The sequence below is a fragment of the Sardina pilchardus genome, chromosome 10 (assembly GCF_963854185.1).
Source record: "Sardina pilchardus chromosome 10, fSarPil1.1, whole genome shotgun sequence".
Lineage (NCBI taxonomy): Eukaryota > Metazoa > Chordata > Actinopteri > Clupeiformes > Clupeidae > Sardina > Sardina pilchardus.
In genome coordinates this window covers 31,610,907-31,633,083 of record NC_085003.1, presented here as the reverse complement: position 1 = coordinate 31,633,083, position 22,177 = coordinate 31,610,907, and the positions used below count along the sequence as shown (strand labels likewise).

General features: G+C 45.5%; 1 protein-coding gene across 3 annotated transcripts; it reads right to left on the bottom strand.

Moving 5' to 3' along the window:
• Window positions 1-453: 453 nt before the first annotated feature.
• On the bottom strand, window positions 454-22,136 carry LOC134094265 (alanine--tRNA ligase, cytoplasmic-like). 3 transcript variants are annotated; one of them, XM_062547732.1, is made up of 22 exons: window positions 22,042-22,108; window positions 21,352-21,438; window positions 19,719-19,940; window positions 17,976-18,164; window positions 17,076-17,221; window positions 14,010-14,201; window positions 13,602-13,746; window positions 12,782-12,927; window positions 12,234-12,342; window positions 11,390-11,540; window positions 10,793-10,917; window positions 10,162-10,306; window positions 7,009-7,187; window positions 6,529-6,642; window positions 6,046-6,252; window positions 5,239-5,423; window positions 4,557-4,665; window positions 4,110-4,223; window positions 3,637-3,756; window positions 3,320-3,406; window positions 2,839-2,952; window positions 454-1,558 (listed from the first exon to the last, which is right to left on the bottom strand). In XM_062547732.1, the coding sequence occupies exons 2-22, from the start codon at window positions 21,415-21,417 to the stop codon at window positions 1,379-1,381; spliced, it is 3,045 nt and encodes a 1,014-aa protein (XP_062403716.1). In that variant the 5' UTR covers window positions 21,418-21,438; window positions 22,042-22,108; the 3' UTR covers window positions 454-1,378. The 3 variants fall into 3 exon arrangements, with proteins under 3 accessions (XP_062403716.1, XP_062403717.1, XP_062403718.1); XM_062547733.1 differs by having other exon boundaries at window positions 21,367-21,438; window positions 22,042-22,100; XM_062547734.1 differs by lacking the exon at window positions 21,352-21,438 and having other exon boundaries at window positions 22,042-22,136.
• Between the last annotated feature and the right edge of the window lie 41 nt (window positions 22,137-22,177).

Sequence of the window (22,177 nt, the reverse complement as noted above, 5' to 3'; positions counted from 1 at the left end):
GCTATTTGGATTTCGGCCTGCAGCTCTGGCTGGATAACTGCACATTTATCTCTCCTGCTTCCTGTCCACATCTTCTAGGTCTAATCACATACTAGCTTATCCAAGAGGCGCACCCGGATCGTTGATCTGATTGGTTGAAGGACTATCCAAGAGTGTACAGAGTCATTTGAACTATGCCCATTGATCACGCCTCTTGTGCAGTAGAAATAAAGCAGACTTAAAAGATTGAGCTTAGTATGGTGATAGCCAGACCATTTTAAATGGTGCTTTCTGAGAAAATGGTATTATGACTGATGACATTTTCAGATGTCTTTTCAGCCCTTTTTAGAGACATGCCATCACCAACCTCTTCCATACACCCAACAGTTCAGGAGGCTAGCTGCTTCAGGGAGTCGACCCACTGGTCTACGTCAGCAAATGGCCCACAAAACTCAACTGCAACACACACACGCATGGCTTGACCCGTAGCTTTATTCCAGAATGTCAAATTCCTGCCGACACTTTTACTGACCTGCATTCAGTCGTCAGTAAATGGTGTTATCCACAGGACAACAATAAACATTATTAATTCATTAACCTAGAATCATCCTTTATTTATTCATTTCAGTTTTTCTTACATGAATCGACATGAAAAAGAGAGTATGGCTCATGTGGGTGGGGAGACTATGTAACAACTAGTGGTAAGCTAATGCTCTGTTTATGTATTCTGCTTGATGAGTGACTCAGGCCTACAATGTCCACCGACGTCTACATCCTCAAAATTCCACAGAAAGACACAGAAAGAGAGTTCGTTAAAGACAATTTATAGAAGTCTAATGGAGTGGAAAGAACAGCCTTCTACAATTAATAGCAGTTAACGTGTCCATAGTCAGCATGGTGCTTACGTTTGGCCTCTGTCAATTAGGACAAAGGTGGGCGGAGCGAGATAAGAGATCGGTTGCTCAGCAGGGCGACCCAGCACCTGTCAATCAAAGTTTTAGAAACGTGCCAATCAGGGGCCAGCGAGGGGGCTGCTTAAACACAGAGATCATGACGATTATGGGGATGGATGAGGTCATCCAAACATGCACGAACATCTGCTCAACTAGCGGCAGCCGCTGTGGCAGCAGCAGCAGCCTCGAGAATGAGAAGGCAGGTGAAGGTGAAGAGAGGTCAAGGTGCTTGACCGCTCGTCTGTCTACCTGCGCTCGTCATAAGTGGTTCTGTACAGTGTCCTGCCTGAAGCACCCAGCTCAGAAGGGGGAGCGCTCCAGTTCAATGAGGGGGTTGTGGGGTTGGGTTAAGTTGGAATTCATTCCATCATCTCCCTCTCTTACTCTCTCTTTCCCTTTTTTTTTTTTTCAACCAACCCCTGTGCTGCTTGTTCAATGCGTTCGCTTTAGTTTTCGCCCAGTTTGAGTCGGGCGAATTCGTTGGCCAGCTGCAGGGCCTCCTGCATGCAGTGGACGTTGCGGCCGGTGGCCTGGGCAGACATGTCCTTCCCGCCGCCCTTACCGTCCATGAGGGGGCAGACTTCCTGCACCCACTCCATCGCCTTCAGGCCTCGCCCAGCCACATCCTGCAAGGACACATGAAGATATTGTTTAAGCAATAAGCCCCGAGAGGCCGTGCGTTATACTGTATAATCGAACAGCTAAGGGGCGTTGTTAGGCACGACGCGAAGCGGAGTGCCTAAAACCCCCTTCGCTGTTCGATTATACAGTATAACGCACGGACTCGAGTGGCTTATTGCTTTTCTAAAACGGTTACCACGTCGATCTAGCAAGATTTCATGAAACAAAGGCACAGCAACGAAAAAGTAACGTTGTATTCATAGACAATCATTCTTCCGCCAAGAAATATATTCCCTCCATATGAATGGTTGCCATGCAACAACAAGACGCAGCCACTGCTAGTTTTGTGCTAGCGCATTACTATAGAACGAAATGCGGTCAAGGTGTGTGTTTATCGTCCTATATACAACGGCATCGAACGCAATTCAGCCAATCATAATCAAGGACCGGAACTATCCGTTTTAGAATTTAAAATATAAAACGGGCTGTGGTGGAGCAGCAGCAGTGACATCATCGACTGACCATCAGTTGACCCGGGTTCCGTTCTCACCGCTGATGGGTCTGGTCACTTTAGATAAAAGCATCTGCTAAATATCAGGCAACTTTAAATATTTATAAAGATGGACAAAAGGGAGGGAGAGAGAAAGAGAGAGAGAGAGAGAGAAAGAGAGAAAGAAAGAGAAAAAGAAAGAGAGTGAAAGCAAGAGAGTGAAGGAAAGAAAGAGACAAGGAGGAGGAGAGAGAAAGAGAGAGAAATAAGGAAAGAGAGAAAGAGAGACTACAGTAAGGGAGAAATAGGGAGAAATTGATGGGAAGAGAATGACAGAAAAGATGGAGGGAGAAAGAACGAGAAAGAAAGAAAGAAAGGTAAGACCATAAAGAGAACAGGAGGTGTGCAAGATGGGAATACAGATGGAAAGCCAAAGACAGCTACTGTCACCACGCTTCTGTGTTCCAGCACTGTTAGCGATCTGTTCTAGAACTAGCTTTGTCAAGATAAAGAGTTCTTTGTAGTCCCCTCCTCGCTTGATAGCAGGATTCTGAGAGACAGCACCGCAACTGAAACCACTGTCTGATCAAAGCGGAGATGGGCACCGAGAGATCTCTATTACGGTATATTAAACTTCAACACCGGCAGTACACTACATCGTGGAAATGGAGCAGAAGGCCTATGAAACTCTAGAAGATCCCTTGAAGTCTGTCCAGCAGAGTGGTGGGATACATGGGGTATTTTGGCCTAGGAGGGTGGCATATCTGGGGTAATTGGCAAAGGAGGGTGGCATACCTTGGGTACTTGGCAGAGGCAGATGATCTTGCCGGCATCGGCGTCCACAGTGAAGAGCATTGCAGCAGTCTGAGGGGAGCTACTCTTCAGCAGTTTCAGGGACTCGTTCAGAGCCTGGGGAGGAGAGATGACAAGCATGGTGAGCAAAGAAATCAATCTGAAGAAAGACACGTCAGGGAAATTGGTAATGATACTTCACAACGCAAGGTCATAAGTCATTGAGTCCTAACTAATAATTGAATCAAATCAGCTGATTAAAGTAAAAGAATAGAGAATAAAGAATCCCATCACACACAACAAACAAAATATCATGTTGTCTGTAAAGTGTGCATTTGTTGCAACCATGTTTCAAACATCAGGGACATTTTAGCAAATTGTTGAAGATCCGCATTAATTCAGACTCCTCCAGCAGCATACAGCTTTTCATGCAGGCGTGAAAAAGAGGATGGTGTGTGTGTGTGTTGGGTCACGAGGCCCTCACCTTGGCAGAGGCTCCACTCTCCATCTCCATGACGAGCAGAGGCTGGTTGGGGCTGCTCTCAATCAACTCCTTAGTCTTCTCCAGCACCTACAGGGAAACGGAACACAGGCTCAACACACAGACCTGCATAACCACAGCTAACACTCCACCATACACATATAGTAAACACATGTTAACACACACACGGTAAACACATGGTAAACCAATGTAAACAACATGTAAACACACACGGTAAACAAATGTAAACACATGGTTAACAAATGTAAACACATGTAAACATCATAGCCAGTGCTGCTTCCGCCTGCTGCTGCACTCACCCTCTTCTGCACGTCGGCCTTGCTGGCACGGTCCAGGTCATCCATGGTCTTCTTCAGGCCCTTCAGCGTCTCCCTCATCTCGTCCTTCTGCCACTGCGAGGTAACTGCAGTGCCCAGAGACTACAGCACACACACACACACACACACAGATGGAGGGAGAGACAGAGAGAAGGAGTGTAAAAAAAAAAGTACTTGATGTGCAACCATTTTAAGCAAAAGCTACAGGGAATGTTATGTTCGGTTTAATTCAGACAATTAATTCAAATCAATGTTGTTTATACTGTGTATAAGGCGTGTTTCAGAGCCTGGCCAGAGCACAAGCCTTAATGAACACACTAATGTTCTTTGAAGCCTGACTTGTCCCTCAGTGTATCTGAAATGGGCAGCTCAGACACTTCGGTACTCGTGGGATATTCCCTGACGAGATATTTGTGGACGTGTGACGTCTGAGGCCTGCTCTGAGTCACGCTCACCTCAGTCATGTCAGCGATCTCCTTCTGCACGTCCTTATTAGGAGCAGTCTGGGCCTTCACTTTGTCTGACAGGGCAGACAGGCTCTGTCTGAGAGCGTCTGCTTTCCTCTGGGCCTGTCACACACACACACACACACACACACACAGAAAGAAAGAGACAAGAGGAAGATGAAGATTTGATACAGACCTGACCTTGAACCTTAAATGAAAATAGCAACAAGCTTTTATCCAAGCAAACTTTCTACAAGCCGACTGAATTTCCATTTTTGGCACTCTGCTGTTATGCTAAAAACAAGCTCGCATTGTAACTGATGATATTTGGCAGGATATGTCCTACATCATCAAGTATAAGACTACACAGTGTGCAGCCTGGAGTCAGCCAGTGGGAATGACCAGCGTGTCTCCTCGGAGACCATGTGTGACAAAATGTGTGTTCCTCTCTCTGACCTTCTGAGCCTCCGCTCCGGTCACGGCAACGATGCGGCGGATTCCCTTGGCGATGGCCTCTTCCGACACGATGATGAAGGGGCCTGCGTGGCCAGAGTTCTGCAGGTGCCTGGGGTCAGAGGTCATAGATGATGAGGTCATAAATACCAGGTGCAGATGGACTCTGGTACAGCTTGCCACACCACCAGTCACATGCGGACGCTAAACTCTGGTAAAGCTTGCCACACGACTTGTCACATGCAGTCACACGCTGACACTAAACTATAAAACTCCTTGTGGATGAAAATAAAAGCATGTCTACAGACAGACAAGACAATCATAAACTATAGTAAACTTTATAAAAAAAAAAATTACAGACACTCCATGACACAGAGGATAGAATGAGATTACTAGGCATTATTGGGTTGCTTTTATGGATTTCTTAACTTCGTTTTTTTTAACAAAAACACCAGAAACATTGAGAAGACACAGGAGAAGCAAAGATGACTAGCAAACACTAATTTTTATCTATATCAAAGTCTGTACAGCATTTTTTTTTGTGGACCAGAACAGCTCCCTGAAGCTAATAATCTTGGAACCATTGCAATTAATTTAATGACATGTAAAGGTCTAGGAGCACTAGTGAGAATCTTCCACAGTGTTTCAGTCATTCTGCTTTATAGTCATGCAGTGTTCTACTCACGTTCCACCGCAGAACTCAATGGAAGTGAGAGAACCGGCGGGGCTGTTGGGGTCGGCGAGCAGGTCGGTGACAGGGATGCCGATGGACACGACTCGCACAGGGTCGGGGTAGGTCTCATCAAACACAGCACGAAGGCCTTGGATGGCTTTAGCTGCAGCCAGGGGAGCCTCCATAGCATACACAGGCTAGAGAGAGAGAGAAAGAGAGAAAGAGAGAGAGAAAGAGAGAGAGAGAGAGAGAGAGATCAAAAAAAGGGAAAAACATAACTTGGGCTTAAGAGATTCACAAACTTCATAAAAGCAAAGCAAGATTAGTTACAGAGCTTAAAGTTCTGTGCCTGAAGTTATCAGAGATGTTCAAAGCCACTGTATACAATTATCTGTTTGCAAATCTTAAATGGCCCGCCATGGTACAACACACACCTGAATTCTGGCACACTGAGATCTTTAAACCCTGTAGTTTGCAAACTTACCACGTGATAAAACATCCAGAACATATTTACACATACATATCTACAACCACTAACCACTTAGCTTAGACCACACACATAGGTGGTGAGTGTGTGTGTGTGTGTGTGTGTGTGTGTGTGTGGTGTGTGGTGTGTGGTGTGTGTGTGTGTGTGTGTGTGTGTGTGTGTGTGTGTGGTGAGTGTGTGTGGTGTGTGTGGTGTGTGTGGTGTGTGTGTGTGGTGTGTGGTGTGTGTGGTGTGTGTGGTGTGTGTGTGTGTGTGTGTGTGTGTGTGTGTGTGTGGTGTGTGTGTGTGTGTGTGTGTGTGTGTGTGTGTGTGTGTGGTGAATGACCGCTCACCTTGTTGTCCCGGATCATGGCGCAGGCGATCTCCTCGGTGCGGCGCACCTCGCCGGTGGTGAGGGCTCCTTTGGCGGTGAAGTCGAAGCGCAGGCGATCGGAGGCCACCAGGGACCCGCGCTGGTCAGCCTCACCCAGGACCCCCCGCAGGGCGAAGTTCAGGATGTGTGTGGCGGTGTGGTTACTCATGATGGGCTTACGACGGGCCTGAGAGAGGGAAAAAGAAAGAGAAAGAGAAAGAGAGAGAGAGAGAGAGAAAGAGAAAGAGAGAGAGAGCGAGAGAGAGAGAAGAAAGAGAAAAGAGAAAAGAGAGAAAAAAAAGAAAGAGAAAAGAGACAGAGAGAGAGAGAAAAAGTATGTGAGGGAAAAGAAAAGAGAATAGTGAAATTGGATGATCAATCATCCTACCGACATCTATTCAGTGCAAGATAATTAAGGAAGGAACAAAACACACACTAAGTGAAACCCAAAAACATGGCCTACCTCATCCACGTGTAGAGTGAGCCTGTCGCCGACCTTCAGCGTGCCGTACACTGTCCCCACGTGCAGCACGTAGCCCCCCCGCACCTGTGTGTTCTTCACTGTGAACTCCATCCTCTACACACACACACACACACACACACACACACACACAGACACAGACACAGACACAGAGAATTAAGGCTGCTTTTCCACCCTCAAATAAACACAAACATTATATAGGAACAACACGGAAATCTACAAACATCTATCCTCATGAATACAACACATGGGCAAACACACACACACACACACACACACACACACACACACACACACACACACACACACACACACACACACACACACACACACACACACACACACACACACACACACACACACACACACACACACACACACACACACACACACACACACACACACACACACACACACACACACACACACACACACACACACACCACACACACAACTCCTTACATCCTCTGCAGAGTCGTTTTCGCGCAACATGTATCCCTCGTCGAAGGTCTGTCCACCCTGCTCGGCGTAGAAGGACGTCTGGTCCAGCACCACACCACACTCCTGACCTGTGGTCACCTCGTCCACGAACGTCCGCTCACGCCGCAGAGCCAGCACGGTGGCCACAGTCTGCTCAAAGTCTGAACCCCCAAGAAAGAACACCACAAAAGATTGCTCACACTATCGTAATTTCCCAACTGTTAGCCGCGGCTCATACATTGATTTTACAACATTTCTTCAGCTATGAGGTCTAATACACGGGGGCAGTTAATATGATATTAATACGGGTTTGTTTCTTTAAACTTGCATAAAACACTGTCCTGCAGCTTCTAGAGGACTGTAGAGAAGTGCACGGACTGTCAGATAACAACCATCAGAGGCTATATTACAAGAATAAAGCATTAGCACTAAAGCAGCACTACAGATCATTTGCTCTTGGGCTCCCCCTACAGTTGAGAAGTGCAATATTAAATGGGCTCATGAATATAATAAATAAATAAATATGTAAACAAATCAAATAAAATATAATAAATGCCTTTGTAACAAACTACACAGCTCGGATGTGATATAAAGGGAATGCACGGACAGCAGTCTGTAGAAAGAGAGCTCTGGATTCCTTTATCTGTTTGTGCTCTACCATCTATAATATAGAAGCTCTTATCTGTTTCACTTTTTGCTGGATATTAAATTGGAATGCTGCCACTCAATGTCTTTTTGACAATCAGTGACAGTATCCTCACGAGATGACTTTGCAGCAACATGTGTGCCACAGAAGTAAGTAACACATTCTTGATCTCTCACACACACACACACACACACACACACACACACACACACACACACACACACACACACACACACACACACACACACACCATCATCATCATCGGCAATCACTCGTAGCGAGTATGATTGTTCTCCTGTCAGTGGGTCTGGTCACTTGTGGGTTGTCAGATGGCGGTTGAGGCCAATCCTCGATCCACAGTCTCTATTGCAGTGGTGGCATATGTAGGTTGTTGTCCTGGAGGTTGTGGTTTGTTTGGGGAGCTGTTTTGGTGGTGGTTCTCTCCTTCCTCAGCTGCCGTTTTGCTTCTGCGGCACGGTGGAGGTCCTCTTCTAAATGTGCCGTACCCTCATGGACCATCCTACGCCACACGTCTCTGTTACAAGCAGCCTCCTCCCAGTTTTTGAGGTTAAAGCGGCACTTTCTGAGATGGGCTTTGATGTTGTCTTTGTACCGCTTTTTCTGCCCTCCTTGGCTGCGCTTTCCTTACTTTAGTTGGCCATACATCATTTGTTTTGGCAGGCGGTTGTTTGGCATACGTATGACATGCCCTGTCCATCGTAGCTGGTGCCTGGCAATAGCTGTGGTGATACTAGCTATGTTGGCTTCCTTCAGGACGCTGATGTTGGTCCGTCTGTCTTCCCAGCTGATCCTAAGGAGCTTGCGGAGACATCGTTGGTGGTATTGCTCCAAGGCTTTGAGATGTCTGCTATAGGTGGTCCAGCTTTCAGCCCCATAGAGCAGAGTGGGCAGAATTACTGCTTGGTAAACCAGGAGTTTGATCTTGGTCTGGATGTCATGATTCTCAAACACTCTCTTCCTTAACCTGGCAAAAGCTGCACTGGCACATCCTATGCGGTGGTGAATTTCAGCGTCAATGACAGCTCTTGTGGAAAGAAGACTGCCAAGGTAGACAAATTGCCCACATATATTGTGGGTGCCTGAGAGGGTGTGTCAGGAGCTGGTTGGTATAGGATCTGGGTTTTCTTGATGTTGATGTCAAGACCCAGGAGTTGGTAGGCTCTGGCAAAGGCATCCATGATGTTCTGGAGGTCTGCTTCAGAGTGAGCAACTAAGGCGTTGTCATCAGCATACTGGAGCTCCATGAGGGAGGATATGAGCACCTTGCTTTTTGCCCTGAACCTGTTGATGTTAAAGAGCCCGCCATCTATCCTGTATATGATCTTGAGTCCCTCAGGCAGATTTTGGCTTGTGAGGTGGAGGATGGTTGAGATAAAGACACACGCACACACGCACGCACACGCACACGCACACGCACACGCACACGCACACGCACACGCACACGCACACGCACACGCACACGCACACGCACACACACACACACACACAATCTCAAGGTTTAATCAAAGCGTGGTCAAATTTGGAGGCTGTGCAATGAATCAGCGCAAGCAATTTGAGGCCTTTCCTTGTTTTTCAGTTGTTAACTCAAAAGTGTGGTCTGGTAGTCTAAACATTACTAGAAAAGATTAAGTAAAGTCTGCTTCTAAATTCGGAGGAAAACACTCTAGTCCTTCCTCGGAGCTAGTTATTATGAAACGGATGTTTACTGTCCTTCTCTGCCCTCATTACACAAACAACTACTGCAAGCACTGGGGCGCGAGTTGTTCCAGAAGCAAAGCGCCTGGGTTCGGTCCGTCATAAATAAATGACTAAAAGCGTAAATAAGTACCCATCCCTCTCCATCCACACTCCCGGTTAGAAGACCCAGTTAGAGCTGTCCTAACCCTCCAGAGTCCAAAAAAAGGATGACAAAATTGTAAAGAAGCTACATTTCAGACAAGATGAAACTAGCAGGAAGGGACATAGCAATGGAGTCCATGGAATGCTAATGAAATTCTGTGACTTGCAATTACAGGGGAAATTGGCACATCGTGCAACAAAGTTAAACATACTTCAACTTCTGAGGCGACCAGCAGAATACCAAATGTGTGAATAAGGCTCAATTCATTCATGGTCCAAGACCCAGTTATTGGGTCTATGTCATACCCCAGGGTCCAACATAAGTATTTTCCTCCCACTGGCCAGAACATCTGGTATGCACATCTGATTTGTACTGGCCCCATGCATTTCTATTGGCACTGAAAAGTCACATTTACATAAAGCCTACTTTAATACATTGTAATGAGTCCTTTATTTCAGTTGGTAACCTTAGCTGCCTCAAGTTAGCATCAAAGGTGAACTGAAATGTCTCATGGCAATGAGTGATGATAAAAAAAACTGAAAATGAACAGGCCAACTAACTTGCCCCAGGCTCTTTCACCTGCACCAGGGCTTATGATGAATCCTTATGATTGTCCCTCTCCACTCACCGTAGCTGCCGCCATCGTCGGAGCTGTACTTGTACTTGGGGCCGTCGTCTGTGGCGGGGGTGTTCTTGTTGCGGAGATCCTCAATGGCGTAGATGTCCAGCATGAGGTGATCCGCGTCTCCGGCACCTTTGCCCTGGGACTTCAGCTGGACAGGGAGCATCGTGGGGCTATTAGACAGTGTTCAAACATGGCATCTGCAAGTCTCAATAAGTCAATTGTAGGACCTCTTAAAACCTTTTTAGGGTGCTATAGGGAGTGGGGAAAGTCATAATGTTGACCGGAACAGATCATTTAATCATCCAAATGATTTCTAAACGGGTTTATTATGTTGAAATAGTTGCCAAGTTCACCTTTAAGACCGTTTACAATTAAATTTAAGACTAGCTTCATGCCCTAACTAGCAAAAAATATTAAGGAAAATCATAGACCCAGAATAAACAGCAAGGTAAACTAGATAGAAAGTATGACCGCCGCCACATTCTCTCCACAAAAATAAATGGTACTTGTCAACTTGTCTATACCTCCTATTTGTATCTCCTACTCTTGCAGCTCATGTGTACATAAACTAGCGCGCGCATGTGTGAATTTGCTTTTGTGTTCTCCTCCAGGGTGTCTCCCTCCCTTGTTATACCTGAGCAGCCTTCTTCTCCTCTTCAAAGCCGTTTATGTCCACGCCCATCCCCCTCTCCTCGGCGATCAGGGCTGTGAGGTCCAGGGGGAAACCATAGGTGTCGTACAGCAGCCAGGCTGTGTCTCCTGGACAGAGAGAGAGAGAGAGAGAGAGAGAGAGAGAGAGAGAGAGAGAGAGAGAGAGAGAGAAAAAGAGACCCAGGTGAGATGGGGTCACACTCCTCCAGTCAGGGAGCAGGTGGCTCTCACAGCAAACAATTTACAGACTGCTCAATATCCACTCATGGAAAATGGGGCTCCCGGTAATGTAGGACATACTTTATCATTGATGTTGCCAAATTACATTTCTGCAGAAATAAAAACTTTTTTCATTAAGAATGACTCACTTTTCTAATCTCACAAACTAAACAGTGTCTGGCACAGGTTGTAACAATGTCCATTTCATCTTTCAGCGCACAGGTGGCAAGCAATTGATCAGTATTTGTTTTGTGACTTGGCTATAGGAGCGCAGATAAACACATTAGCATTCATGACGAGCATCGGTCCTCTACAGGCTGGGCTCCAAAGCTGAGCTAGTCTGAGTGCCTTCACATCTCACCTGGGATGGTGGTGCTCTCTCCCAGGCTCTGGATCTTACGGTCCAGGATACGGCGCCCTCTGCTGAGCGTCTTGAGGAACTGCGTCTCCTCCTCGTTAATGATGTCCTTCACCATGTCTGGGTCCTTTTTCAGCTCTGGGAAGGCGTCTCCCTAAACAAACAATAACCACACAAACCAATCATGCATCAGCAACACCACAGCTCACTTATAATGAGGTAGGGTCCAGAAAGATGCGTAAAAATAGACCGTTTTGGGTTCGGTTAGTCCCTTTAACACTAAAGCGCTCCTCACATTGGCACCAACATGAACGCAGTGCTCTCTGCTTTTGACATTCGACTACATTAGATTTTCAGCGTTTTCAATATAAACACAACCCTGTGTACACTAGCGTCAAACTTTGCTGCTACCTCCGTGGCGATTATGATTCAGTTCTATTTTGTCGACACTGCTTAATAAAATCCATTGATTATTCAATGCTTGCCACTTAAACATTTCAGCGCTGACACTCATGTCGACGCCCTTTTTGCTGAGTGCTTAAATGCTCTCTCAAGGACCCTAGAGCTTGGGTAAAATTGAACAACCTAGAGGTGACAAAAATATACTGAAATGAAGGAGACTCTAAGAGGACATTACACTACCGTAATTTCCCAACTAACAGCAGCGGATTTTATATTGATTTTGCAAAATGTAGGTTAATACACGAGGGCAGTTAATATATTAATATGGTTTTGTTTCTTTGAATTTGCATAAAACACTGTCCTGTAGATTTTATACACAGGAAATGACTAGTATGCAGTAGAGACGCTGACAGAGGAGACGGACTGAAGAAGAGGCTTCTCTCACCAGCGACTCGACCACCACGTCCACCAGGGAGGCGAAGAAGCCCCTCTGGGCGCCCAGCTTCTCGTGAGAGTATCTCACCGCACGCCTCAGGATCCTCCTCAGCACATAGCTGCACACACACACACACACAGCAGGGGTTAATACACACAGACAGAGACACACACAGACAGACACACAGCATGGGTTAACACACACAGAGCACGGGTTCCCACACACACACACACACACACACACACACACACACACACACAGGTGGATCTGATGCACACAGGTCAGTGGGTAAATGCAGGTGCACTAAAGGACGCGATGGCTCCTACACACTGCTGTGCAAATCCATGTGGTAAAAGCAACATTAATTCTATTTTGATCTTATGATCATCACTGTATAAACTAAAACACACACACACACATAGAGACATGCACACACACACCACTGAAGTGCAAAATAGCCTGTTTGAGAAAGTGGGTGGAGTATTTGGTGCTACTCAACACACTGATGCACTTGTCTCTCCTCACAGAGGAGGAAAGGACACCAACACACTCCTCACCCTCTGCCAGTGTTGTCGGGTCGTCCTCCGTCGGACAGGGCGATGGTGATGGTGCGGGCGTGGTCAGCCAGCACACGGTAGGCCATGTCAATGCCATCTGTGTCCTCAGCGCCAACCTTGCCCGTGTACGGCCTGGCACCAGTGCCCTGGGGACAGAAAACAAACACTAGAATTCAGGACAAGAAGAACAGAGAGGGAAAAACACACCAATCTATAAATAAATGTATTCAAAGTTGCCACCAGACACGTGTGTCAGGTAAACCCAACTCTGAACTAGCGGTCTTCTAGTGGCAAACCAAAGTTGAATTATGGAAAGACAGCTTTCCAAAAATCCTGGAATCCACTTCAGTCTCCCTATCAACTCTCCCTCTCTGCCTTTCATTCAAAACAGCTAAAACTAACACAAAACATATTCATTCCACTCTCTGACTTTAAATTCTGTATTGACTGAAATGTTGTAAATGATCACTGTAACTACTTTTAGTTTTACTTTTAGACTGCCTGTTATTTTTCCTTACTCTGTTAACATTTTATTTGTGCTGTACATTTGTATTGTGTTGTATCTTTATCCCAGAGGTAATGCCTTTCTTGGCTAGGGCTCACTTGGAGAAGACACCAATCTCAATGTGCCTACCCTGGTTAAACAAAGGGTGGATAAATAAACAAGATAAATCAAAAAAGGCTACATTTAACTATCATTCTCACAATGTGTGCTTATGTCTACAGAATGCTGGGTTGGTTGGCCCAACTGTGATGGACTAACTTTCTGACCCAAGCAGCAATTTGGTTCTAATTAGAGTGAAGGTCGTGGTCCCCTGACCTTCTGGATGGCCTCAAAGTAGGGCACGAAGAGGTCCGTGTCGTAGTTGGACATCTTGTTCTGCAGCACGGACACCAGGCGCTCCAGACCCATGCCAGTGTCAATGCTCTTCTTGGGCAGAGGCTTCAGCTCCGTCTCAGACTCCCTGAACCAGAACCATTAACCAGAGACATTAGTGCGGATGAACCATGGAGTTCTTTGTGTGTGTGTGTGTGTGTGTGTGTGTGTGTGTGTGTGTGTGTGTGCGTGCGTGCGTGCAAGTGAGAACGCGAATGTGTGAGCATGAGTGTAAGTGTGAAGGGGTATGTGTATGTATGCTTGCAGCACATGTGTAGTGCGTATATGCTAATTGTGAGTGCCGAAAGTGACAAGTAAGCTATTTCCAAAGCATTTCCTTGCGTCTCCCACCTGTTGAACTGGATGAACACCAGGTTCCAGATCTCCAGCACGTTGGGGTCGTCCATGTTGACCAGGTGGGCTGCGTCTCGGCCCCCGATGCGGTCGTAGTGGATCTCACTGCAGGGGCCGCACGGGCCAGTGTCCCCCATCTCCCAGAAGTTGTCCTTCATGCTGCCGGGCAGGATACGGCACTCCTCCATCCTGAGAGAGGGAGAGAGAGAGAGAGAGAGACTTTTAAAACCCCATTATTGAACCATTACAAGATCATTTCCATAAGAAAGGCTGAACTTTAAAGAAAGCATGTTCAACTCTGACCCTCGAATCTAAAGCTTTAAAGGGATATTCCGCCATTTGTGGAATTACGCTCATTTTCCACCTTCCCTCGAGCAAAACAATCGATATTTACCTTGTTCCCGTTCATCCAGCCATTCTGTGAGTCTGGCGATACAACTTTTAGCTTCAGCCTAGCATAGATCATTGAATCGGATTAGACCATTAGCTTCTCGCCTGCTAGCTTCATGTTTAAAAGTGACTAATATTTCTGGTAATTTTCCCATTTAAAACGTGTGTCCTCTCAAGTTAGAAAGTGCAATAAGACCAACTGAAAATGAACCCTGCCGTTTTTCTAGGCTGATTTGACATGGAACTACATTCTCATCTGGCGTAATAATCAAGGCAACTTGCAGCTACTGGCACTACTACTGCTTGATGTCTATGGGGACTATTTTCAGATGCTGCGTACGATATCACTGCGCCTATGGTATGTTTGCAAGTTGCCTTGATTATTACGCCAGATGAGAGTGTAGTTCCATGTCAAATCAGCCTAGAAAAACGCCAGGTTTCATTTTCAGTTGGTCTTATTGCACTTTCTAACTTGAGAGGAGACACGTTTTAAATGGGAAAATTATCAGAAATCTTAGTCACTTTTAAACATGAAGCTAGCAGGCGAGAAGCTAATGGTCTAATCCGATTCAGTGATCTATGCTAGGCTGAAGCTAAAAGTTGTATCGCCAGACTCACAGAATGGCTGGATGAACGGGAACAAGGTAAATATCGATTGTTTTGCTCGAGGGGAGGTGGAAAATGAGCGTATTTCCAAAAATGGCGGAATATCCCTTTAAACGTGTCCACTAGATTAATAATTTGCCCCTCCTCCTCCAGAGAGAGTGAGAGAAACAAAGAAGAATAGATCATCTCTCTCTCTCTCTCCCTCTCTCTCTCTCTCTCTCTCTCACACACACACACACACTTAGCCACTAACCCTGCTCTGACGTTTCCACACTGCACCTCTTTATCACATGTTGTTTACAACATGGCCTAGGTGCATGTTTATCAGCACTCACTGCGGTCATGCTATGCGCCCTGTTCAAAGTGTCGAAGTGCAGTTTGACATGCTTACAGAACCAATCCAAGTACAAACATCAGAATATTGGCCTACAACTATTTCTTCAACCCTAAAGAAAATTCTCCATAGTTAGCCAGTGCAACTCTGAACCACTATCATCACAATATGATCAAGCTGAAGAACGTACAAGACCCAGCAAACAGATACGGATCTTATTTTAGAGAGGGACCATTAAGACACAGACGAGAGGTTAACAAGACACACGCAGGAGGCTGAGGAGCGGTCTCTGTGGACCTGGGCGAAGAGGACATCCAGCACATGCTGCTGCACTCCCAAAGGAGAGTGCCGGTGAGGAAACAACACCACCTGCTCTAAGGGATGAAGCCATGCAAGATGCAGGGAGAAACAGCACGCACACCGGGGAGTTAAAGATGGGTAGAGAGAGCGAGAGAGAGAGAAGGGGGGAGAGAGGGAGTGAGAGAGGAGAGAGAAGGAAAGAGAACGTTCTAGACATCAACACAGAAAGAGAAAGGGAAGAAAACAAAAAGAGAGTGAGGGGAGGCATAGTACTGGCTACACACACACACAGTTCACAAGAAGAGAATAAAGCTTCAGGGGGATTGGAGGACAGGGAGTGATGAAACAAGAACACCCCAGAGAGACAATCACTTATGTGTGACGGTCTCAGGTGTTAAATCATCATGATACCTGAACAGCTCTAGCTAACTACTACTCCTGTCTTTAATGTGAAAGAGAGAGCTTGATTTGAGACCATGAAAATGGATGAGCTGATTATAGGACATTTCTTGCCACTGTTAGAATGAGAAATAAATGAGACTTCAGGTGAAAAGAGAGTGGCCTTCATGGTTTAACAGTCAAAAGGTCTCACTTCAACTCATTAAAAAGGTGCCAATTACATGATGGTGCACTTTCCAACGGTCAATCTCTTTCTTCAACCTGGTGTACTTACATAAAAGTTACTTACGTAAAAAAAAATCCGTATCTGCATCTATCTAATCTAGAAAAAGTCAACATACAACAAACGCTATGATTAACCCACTGCCCTCTCTAGCTTTAACCCCTCCAGCCTTAGGGTGCGATCAGACAGGACGTGATCTGCCTCTCACAAAACTTGAGGTGCACTATATTTTCATAAAAACGTGAATCGGGCGCTTTTCCACATTGAGTTGAACTTTTTTCAACGTGAGGCGTTCAGGGCACCTTTGCAAAAACACACAAAAACAGTGCAGCAGGCGCATACAAAACGTGAGGCACTCAGTGCGCTTAGGAAGCACGCAACCCGCTTACTGCCAATACGAAACAGAAAATACTGAATAGAATACTAAATGTACATGTTCCATGCCCATAAGGTTTATTAATGCTTTACATGCAACTATAGTGGTGTGTGTGTGTGTGTGTGTGTGTGTGTGTGTGTGTGTGTGTGTGTGTGTGCATATATGAATCTCTTTTTCTTTTTGAATGATTGTATAATGTGTAAATAAATGTATAGTTTTGGTATGTGTGGTACTGTACAGTCCTACTTCAACTCCCTTTACTCAAGTCCCTCCCCCCCACACACACAGCACCCTACTGATTACCCTCCTACTGCAACTGAGGCACAAGAATTTCGCTACATTGCAAAGTGTATGCGACATTGAAACTTGCCTCTCACTGCAATTAAAAAACAGCATTCTGTCTGATGGCGGCCGTACACTGCAGCGCAGACTCACCCCAGGTCCAGCCAGATCTGCTTGCACTCCAGGTCCGCTTCCAGGCCGGCCTCAGCGTGGCCGCCGAAGTAGGTGACGTAGAGGCGCTCGATGGGGATGCCCAGCTCCTGAGTCAGCAGCTCCAGGGCCATCGTACAGGCCAGTTGCTGCAGAGAAGACACCCAGACATCCGCACAGGAGGAAACGAGGAAGGGAGAAGAGAAGAGAAGGAAGGACGAGGTTAATTTTAGAATGACGGGCAGGCAGGCAGACACAGACAGACAGACAGACAAAAAAGAAGAGACTAAGGCACTCCGTTTTAAAATATTTACTTGTAGCAAGGCAAACAAACTGACCGACACGTTTCGACACTAAGGTCTTCGTCTGGATTCGACAGACATGGTCAGGTTAACATAGCCCCCCCCCCCCAAAAGTCCCAAACCAAGACAAAGCGTTGACATGCACACTAAAAAAAATGATTATTATTGTTTTTTTTGGAAGTTATCTGGTAATTCAAGAGGCAATGCAAACGGAATAAACCAATATTAATTTTTGAGACATGTATACACCTTGAACGGATTATTCCAGTTATCCGATCATTGCCAGTCATCGTTTTTTTTTAGTGTGCATGTAAACACGCTCAACAACTGTTCAAGAAAAAGGATCTCCCGACAAATGGGTTTATAACAAACATATAGTTTAAATGAAATGTATTTATAATAAATATATAGCTTAAATGAAATGGGTTTATAATAAATATATAGTTTAAATAAAATGTATTTACAATAAATATACTGTATAGTTTAAATGAAATTGGTTTATAATAAATATATACTTTAAATGCAATGGGTTAATAATATTCTGGGCTCCGTTAGACAGGAGTCGCCCCTTTTCCCTCCGTTCTCTGACACGCTCGCTTACCTTAAAGTAGTCTCCAAAGGACCAGGAGCCCAACATCTCAAAGAAGGTGTGGTGGTACACATCCTTCCCCACGTCGTCCAGGTCATTGTGCTTGCCTCCGGCACGGATGCATTTCTGGGTGTTAGCAGCACGCTTCAGTCTGGCCATGGGGTGCGATGGGTCAATAGTGTTCAGAAAGATGGGCTTGAACTGCAGGAGGAATCAAAAACAACAGGCTCAGTCTCTGGGCTTTTACTGAGTCTAGCGCCATCCTTGAAAGTTCTGTGAAGACCACACTTTTGTTGTTAGCTGCTCTAGTAATAGTTCCATACACAAAGATTCAACCAGAGGCAATCATTCAAGTCTTCGTTCAACTAAATGTTACAACGGTGAACTTGATAATGCAAAAAACTTTAAACGTAATTTACATCTTCTAGCTCAGGGTTTTTTAAAGTGGGCCGTGCCTGTGACACATGCTCAGGGGTGCCGTGTAATACTCCAGGGCTTGATCATTTATTGACATTTATGATAATTTATTGGTTCATTTGAATAAAATAAAAATGAGACAACCCTCACCATCTCATAGTAATGCTATGATACGAAAAGCACTTATGGCCTATCCAACATATCACAAGGTTAAATAAAATGGCATGGAAGTACAAATGATGCACAAAGTAGGTTGCCGATAGGCAGGGGTGCCTTGGATGGAGAGAGATATGTTTAGGGTTGCCGTGAGCCAGAAAAGTTTGGGAGCCACTGTTCTAGCTCACAGTATAACAACATAAACTATAACTTTTGTATCAATCCGTGGTGGCATGGTAATATAAAAAGAAATGTGGTCAATGTGAAGGGTTGCACTGGGTTTTACAACAGCACCAAACGTTAATATTCAGCCAATCATAATCAAGGACCAGAACAAGTTTTAGAAACTATGGTGTACTGACCTCTCCAATCCAACCCATCGATAATTTGTCTGCATCTACAGTACCAAGTATCTAGAGAGCTAGTTAGCCCGGTAGCCTGGCCATCACCAGACTAAGCTAAACCTTTTGAGATTGAACACATTAGTCTGGGGAGTCTGCACTGTATTTGTATTGCACAAGAGGCGTGATCAATGGGCATAATTCAAATGACTGCACACTCGGATAGTCCTTCAGCCAATCAGACCGACGATCCGGGTGCACCTGGTGGATAAGCCAGTTTGTGATTGGTTCCAGCAAACATGGAAAGGAAGCAGGAGAGATAAATGTGCAGGCAGATTGAGTTGGGTTTATCCGGTATAAGGTACCGGTCCATCTGGTAGCTACACCTGGATGTGTCATTATTGCAGAGCTCAAAAAAATTGTGTGCACATCCCACCTTTTGGGAGGTGCAGGACAAAGGACACTTGCCTCAGTAAAAGAATGTAATGTCTGCAATACCGCTTTCTAGCTCCCATATTTTAATGTTAAAAAAGACGTATTGACCCTGCTGGATCTTCTTCAGGTAACATTAAAGTATGCAAGCTAAAAGCACTGTTGTGGACATTACAGCCTTTTTTTTTTTTTTTTTTTAAAGTATATTTTTTGGGCTTTTATGCCTTTTAATGATAGGATAGTGAAGAGAGACAGGAAGTGAATGGGAGAGAGCGTTGGGGTGGGATCCGGAAAGGACCACAGGGCGGGAATCGAACCCGGGTCGCCGGTGTGCGGTGCAGGTGCCCCAGCCAGTCGCGCCACTGCCGGGGCCTTGGACATTACAGCCTTTGATTACTGCAGAGCTCACCTGGTTCATGCCGGCGTTGGCAAACAGCAGCGTGGGGTCATCCAGCGGGATGGTAGCGGACGAGTGGACATACTGGTGCTCGTGGCGTCGAAAGAAGTCAATGAACTTCTCCCGGATCTGGGCTGCAGTCAGAGAAGAGTCCATGATGTGAGGGCTGCTAACGCGAGACTGTGACTCCGACTCTGACAGCGACTGTGACTCAGAAGGTGACTCTGACAGTGACTGTGGGGAAAATGCACACACACACACACACATACACACACACAGATATGTGAGGACAAGCCATGATACACTGAACTGCCAGGAAGAGACAGTGGAATGCAGGTGCGGTCTTTGCCATTAATAACATCATCCCAGGCTCTAATTGGGTCTGCCAACAGAGTCCGTCAAACAAGTTAGGAAGAAAGGAATGCAGCACTGATTTGGCGAGATCCACACTTAAAAACCCATATAGACCCATGATCCTTTGAAGGCCAATAATGTCTCTGGCCATGCCAGAGGAGAACCATCTCTATTCCAATCACAGTATGTGAATGAGGTCCTGCTGATTGGTTCACACACCAACTGTCCATTCACAAAATAGAGCCTCTCAACATGACTACAGTATGTGGGCTTAGAGGTGAGAGAACATACAGCTCAAAACACATACACACAGTGCATTGTTCACCACAGATTTTCTTTAATAATCAATTATTTTGTGGTAAACAAACACCGTTTTCCACACTGCAACTGCCAGATGCATTTGGCACACAGCAAACAAAAGCACACAAGCTTGCTGAGATTCGCATCGACTACTACAGTGAAGCCACAGGCATTTACTCGGTTGGAAAGACTGGTCAAACCTCATTTTTAAAGGCATTGCATTTAGGCTACAGCTTGGTGGACAGTAATTAGCCTGAGGTTAAACGTGTGAAGGCCTAAACTGCTGTTCAAAGTTAGTAATAATGAATGACTGCTCATTTTCATAAACACAGACACAAAGGTATTGGAGTCTGCATTAGTAATGACTGCAAGGTGTGCTCCTCTTCGATCAGTGCACCAAAGTGCGCACAGTCTTTCTTGTGGGGTTATTTTCCATCACCTTATCCTCTAGTGTGGTTCCTTCAACAGTCAGCGTGTGCGCACAGGTATTCCCCTGGAGCAGGAAAAAATGGAGTGGTCTACTACCATCACCAAAGGTGAGCGTCCCACGGGAGAGGTATGCAGAGTAAACAGGCCAGGTCCCCTTCCTGCCTACCACCCCCTGCAGTAACGACCAACCTGCATGCAAACAGCACCAATGCTCTGATCAACTTGCACAGCAAGCGCAGGCATAAACCGCCAATCACTGCAGAACACTGCAGGCACTTCAAGAAGTTTTCCCCCCCAGTCATCACTCTCTGTACGTTGTAACTAGCTGTCAGTGCATTTTCAGTGTAGACTTCCAAACAGCCAGTGTTGAGATACAGCACAGTTAGACAGGATCTCATGAAATAAGGTTAAGGTGTTATGTGCTTACAAACTCAGTAATAGCATTATCTGCTAGTATCGTTAGTCACTCAAAACAATGCATTCTTTAAATCACAACCTGGCAGCTGACTAGTTGGCCAAAATGCAAATAGGGATGCGCCACAGACGCTAGATAGCGCAGGACCTTTGAGTAGTTCACCTGACAGCACCCGAAAACTTTGGCACACAAAACAGTGAGATGCAGACCCATCAGTGACAACCAGGCTGCACCCTTTGTAAAAGAAGAGATTATGCATCAACCAACATTTTTACACAAAATAAGGATAACATGAAGTTGTTGTGTTTTTCAGTCTTGACGCACTTCAACGTGAGGAGTGAAAATTAGAGAACTGGTGTTAATGAAGAAACACTAAGAGCTATCTAAATGATAACGACTTGCATTTGAGCTGACTGATGATGGCTAACGTTAGCTATAAAGCCTGGCTAAATCTATTCTAGTTTCATTCAGCTAGCTACAACTCTGTGACAGCCGACCAGCTGCTAGTTGTGGGACGGATAGTTCACTCGTTTCGTACCAGCAAATTGAGCAAACGGCTCAACTAATCACTCCTTGTGCGAATTCATATTCGTGGAAGGGCTGTAATGAACGGTCACTACCTATCAAGAAGAACACCTGGTAGCACGAGAAGGCTAACTATGCTAGTACGGCTCAACGCTGACCATTCATTAGAGTTAGCTGCACAGCGAGCTAGTCACTGGTTTAATGGGATGGCTCAACTCTTAATCCCCTCGTTTGTTGATGGTATAAATACTGCAGTATCAGCTACTATGAAATAATATGATAACGAGGTTAAAAAATATCTGTTATACTCACAGTTATTAATCTTCCAGACACTTCTCTCTCCTGTCACACTGCTTCCCCACGCCGGTGCACTCGAAGAAGGGAGGGAGGCGTACAGCGTTTACAAAGAAAGAAATGCCATTGGTCTGTCAGCGACAAGGTCTGAATT

Excerpts from the sequence above, each read along its gene's own strand:
- LOC134094265 (XM_062547732.1), bottom strand. The coding sequence starts at position 21,417 with ATGGGTCTGCATCTCACTGTTTTGTGTGCCAAAGTTTTCGGGTGCTGT. Across the intron at positions 19,941-21,351 it reads GTCAGGTGAACTACTCAAAG|TCACTGTCAGAGTCACCTTC; the intron begins GTCCTGCGCTAT and ends TTTTCCCCACAG. Across the intron at positions 6,253-6,528 it reads TCACTCTACACGTGGATGAG|GCCCGTCGTAAGCCCATCAT; the intron begins GTAGGCCATGTT and ends TCCCTCTCTCAG.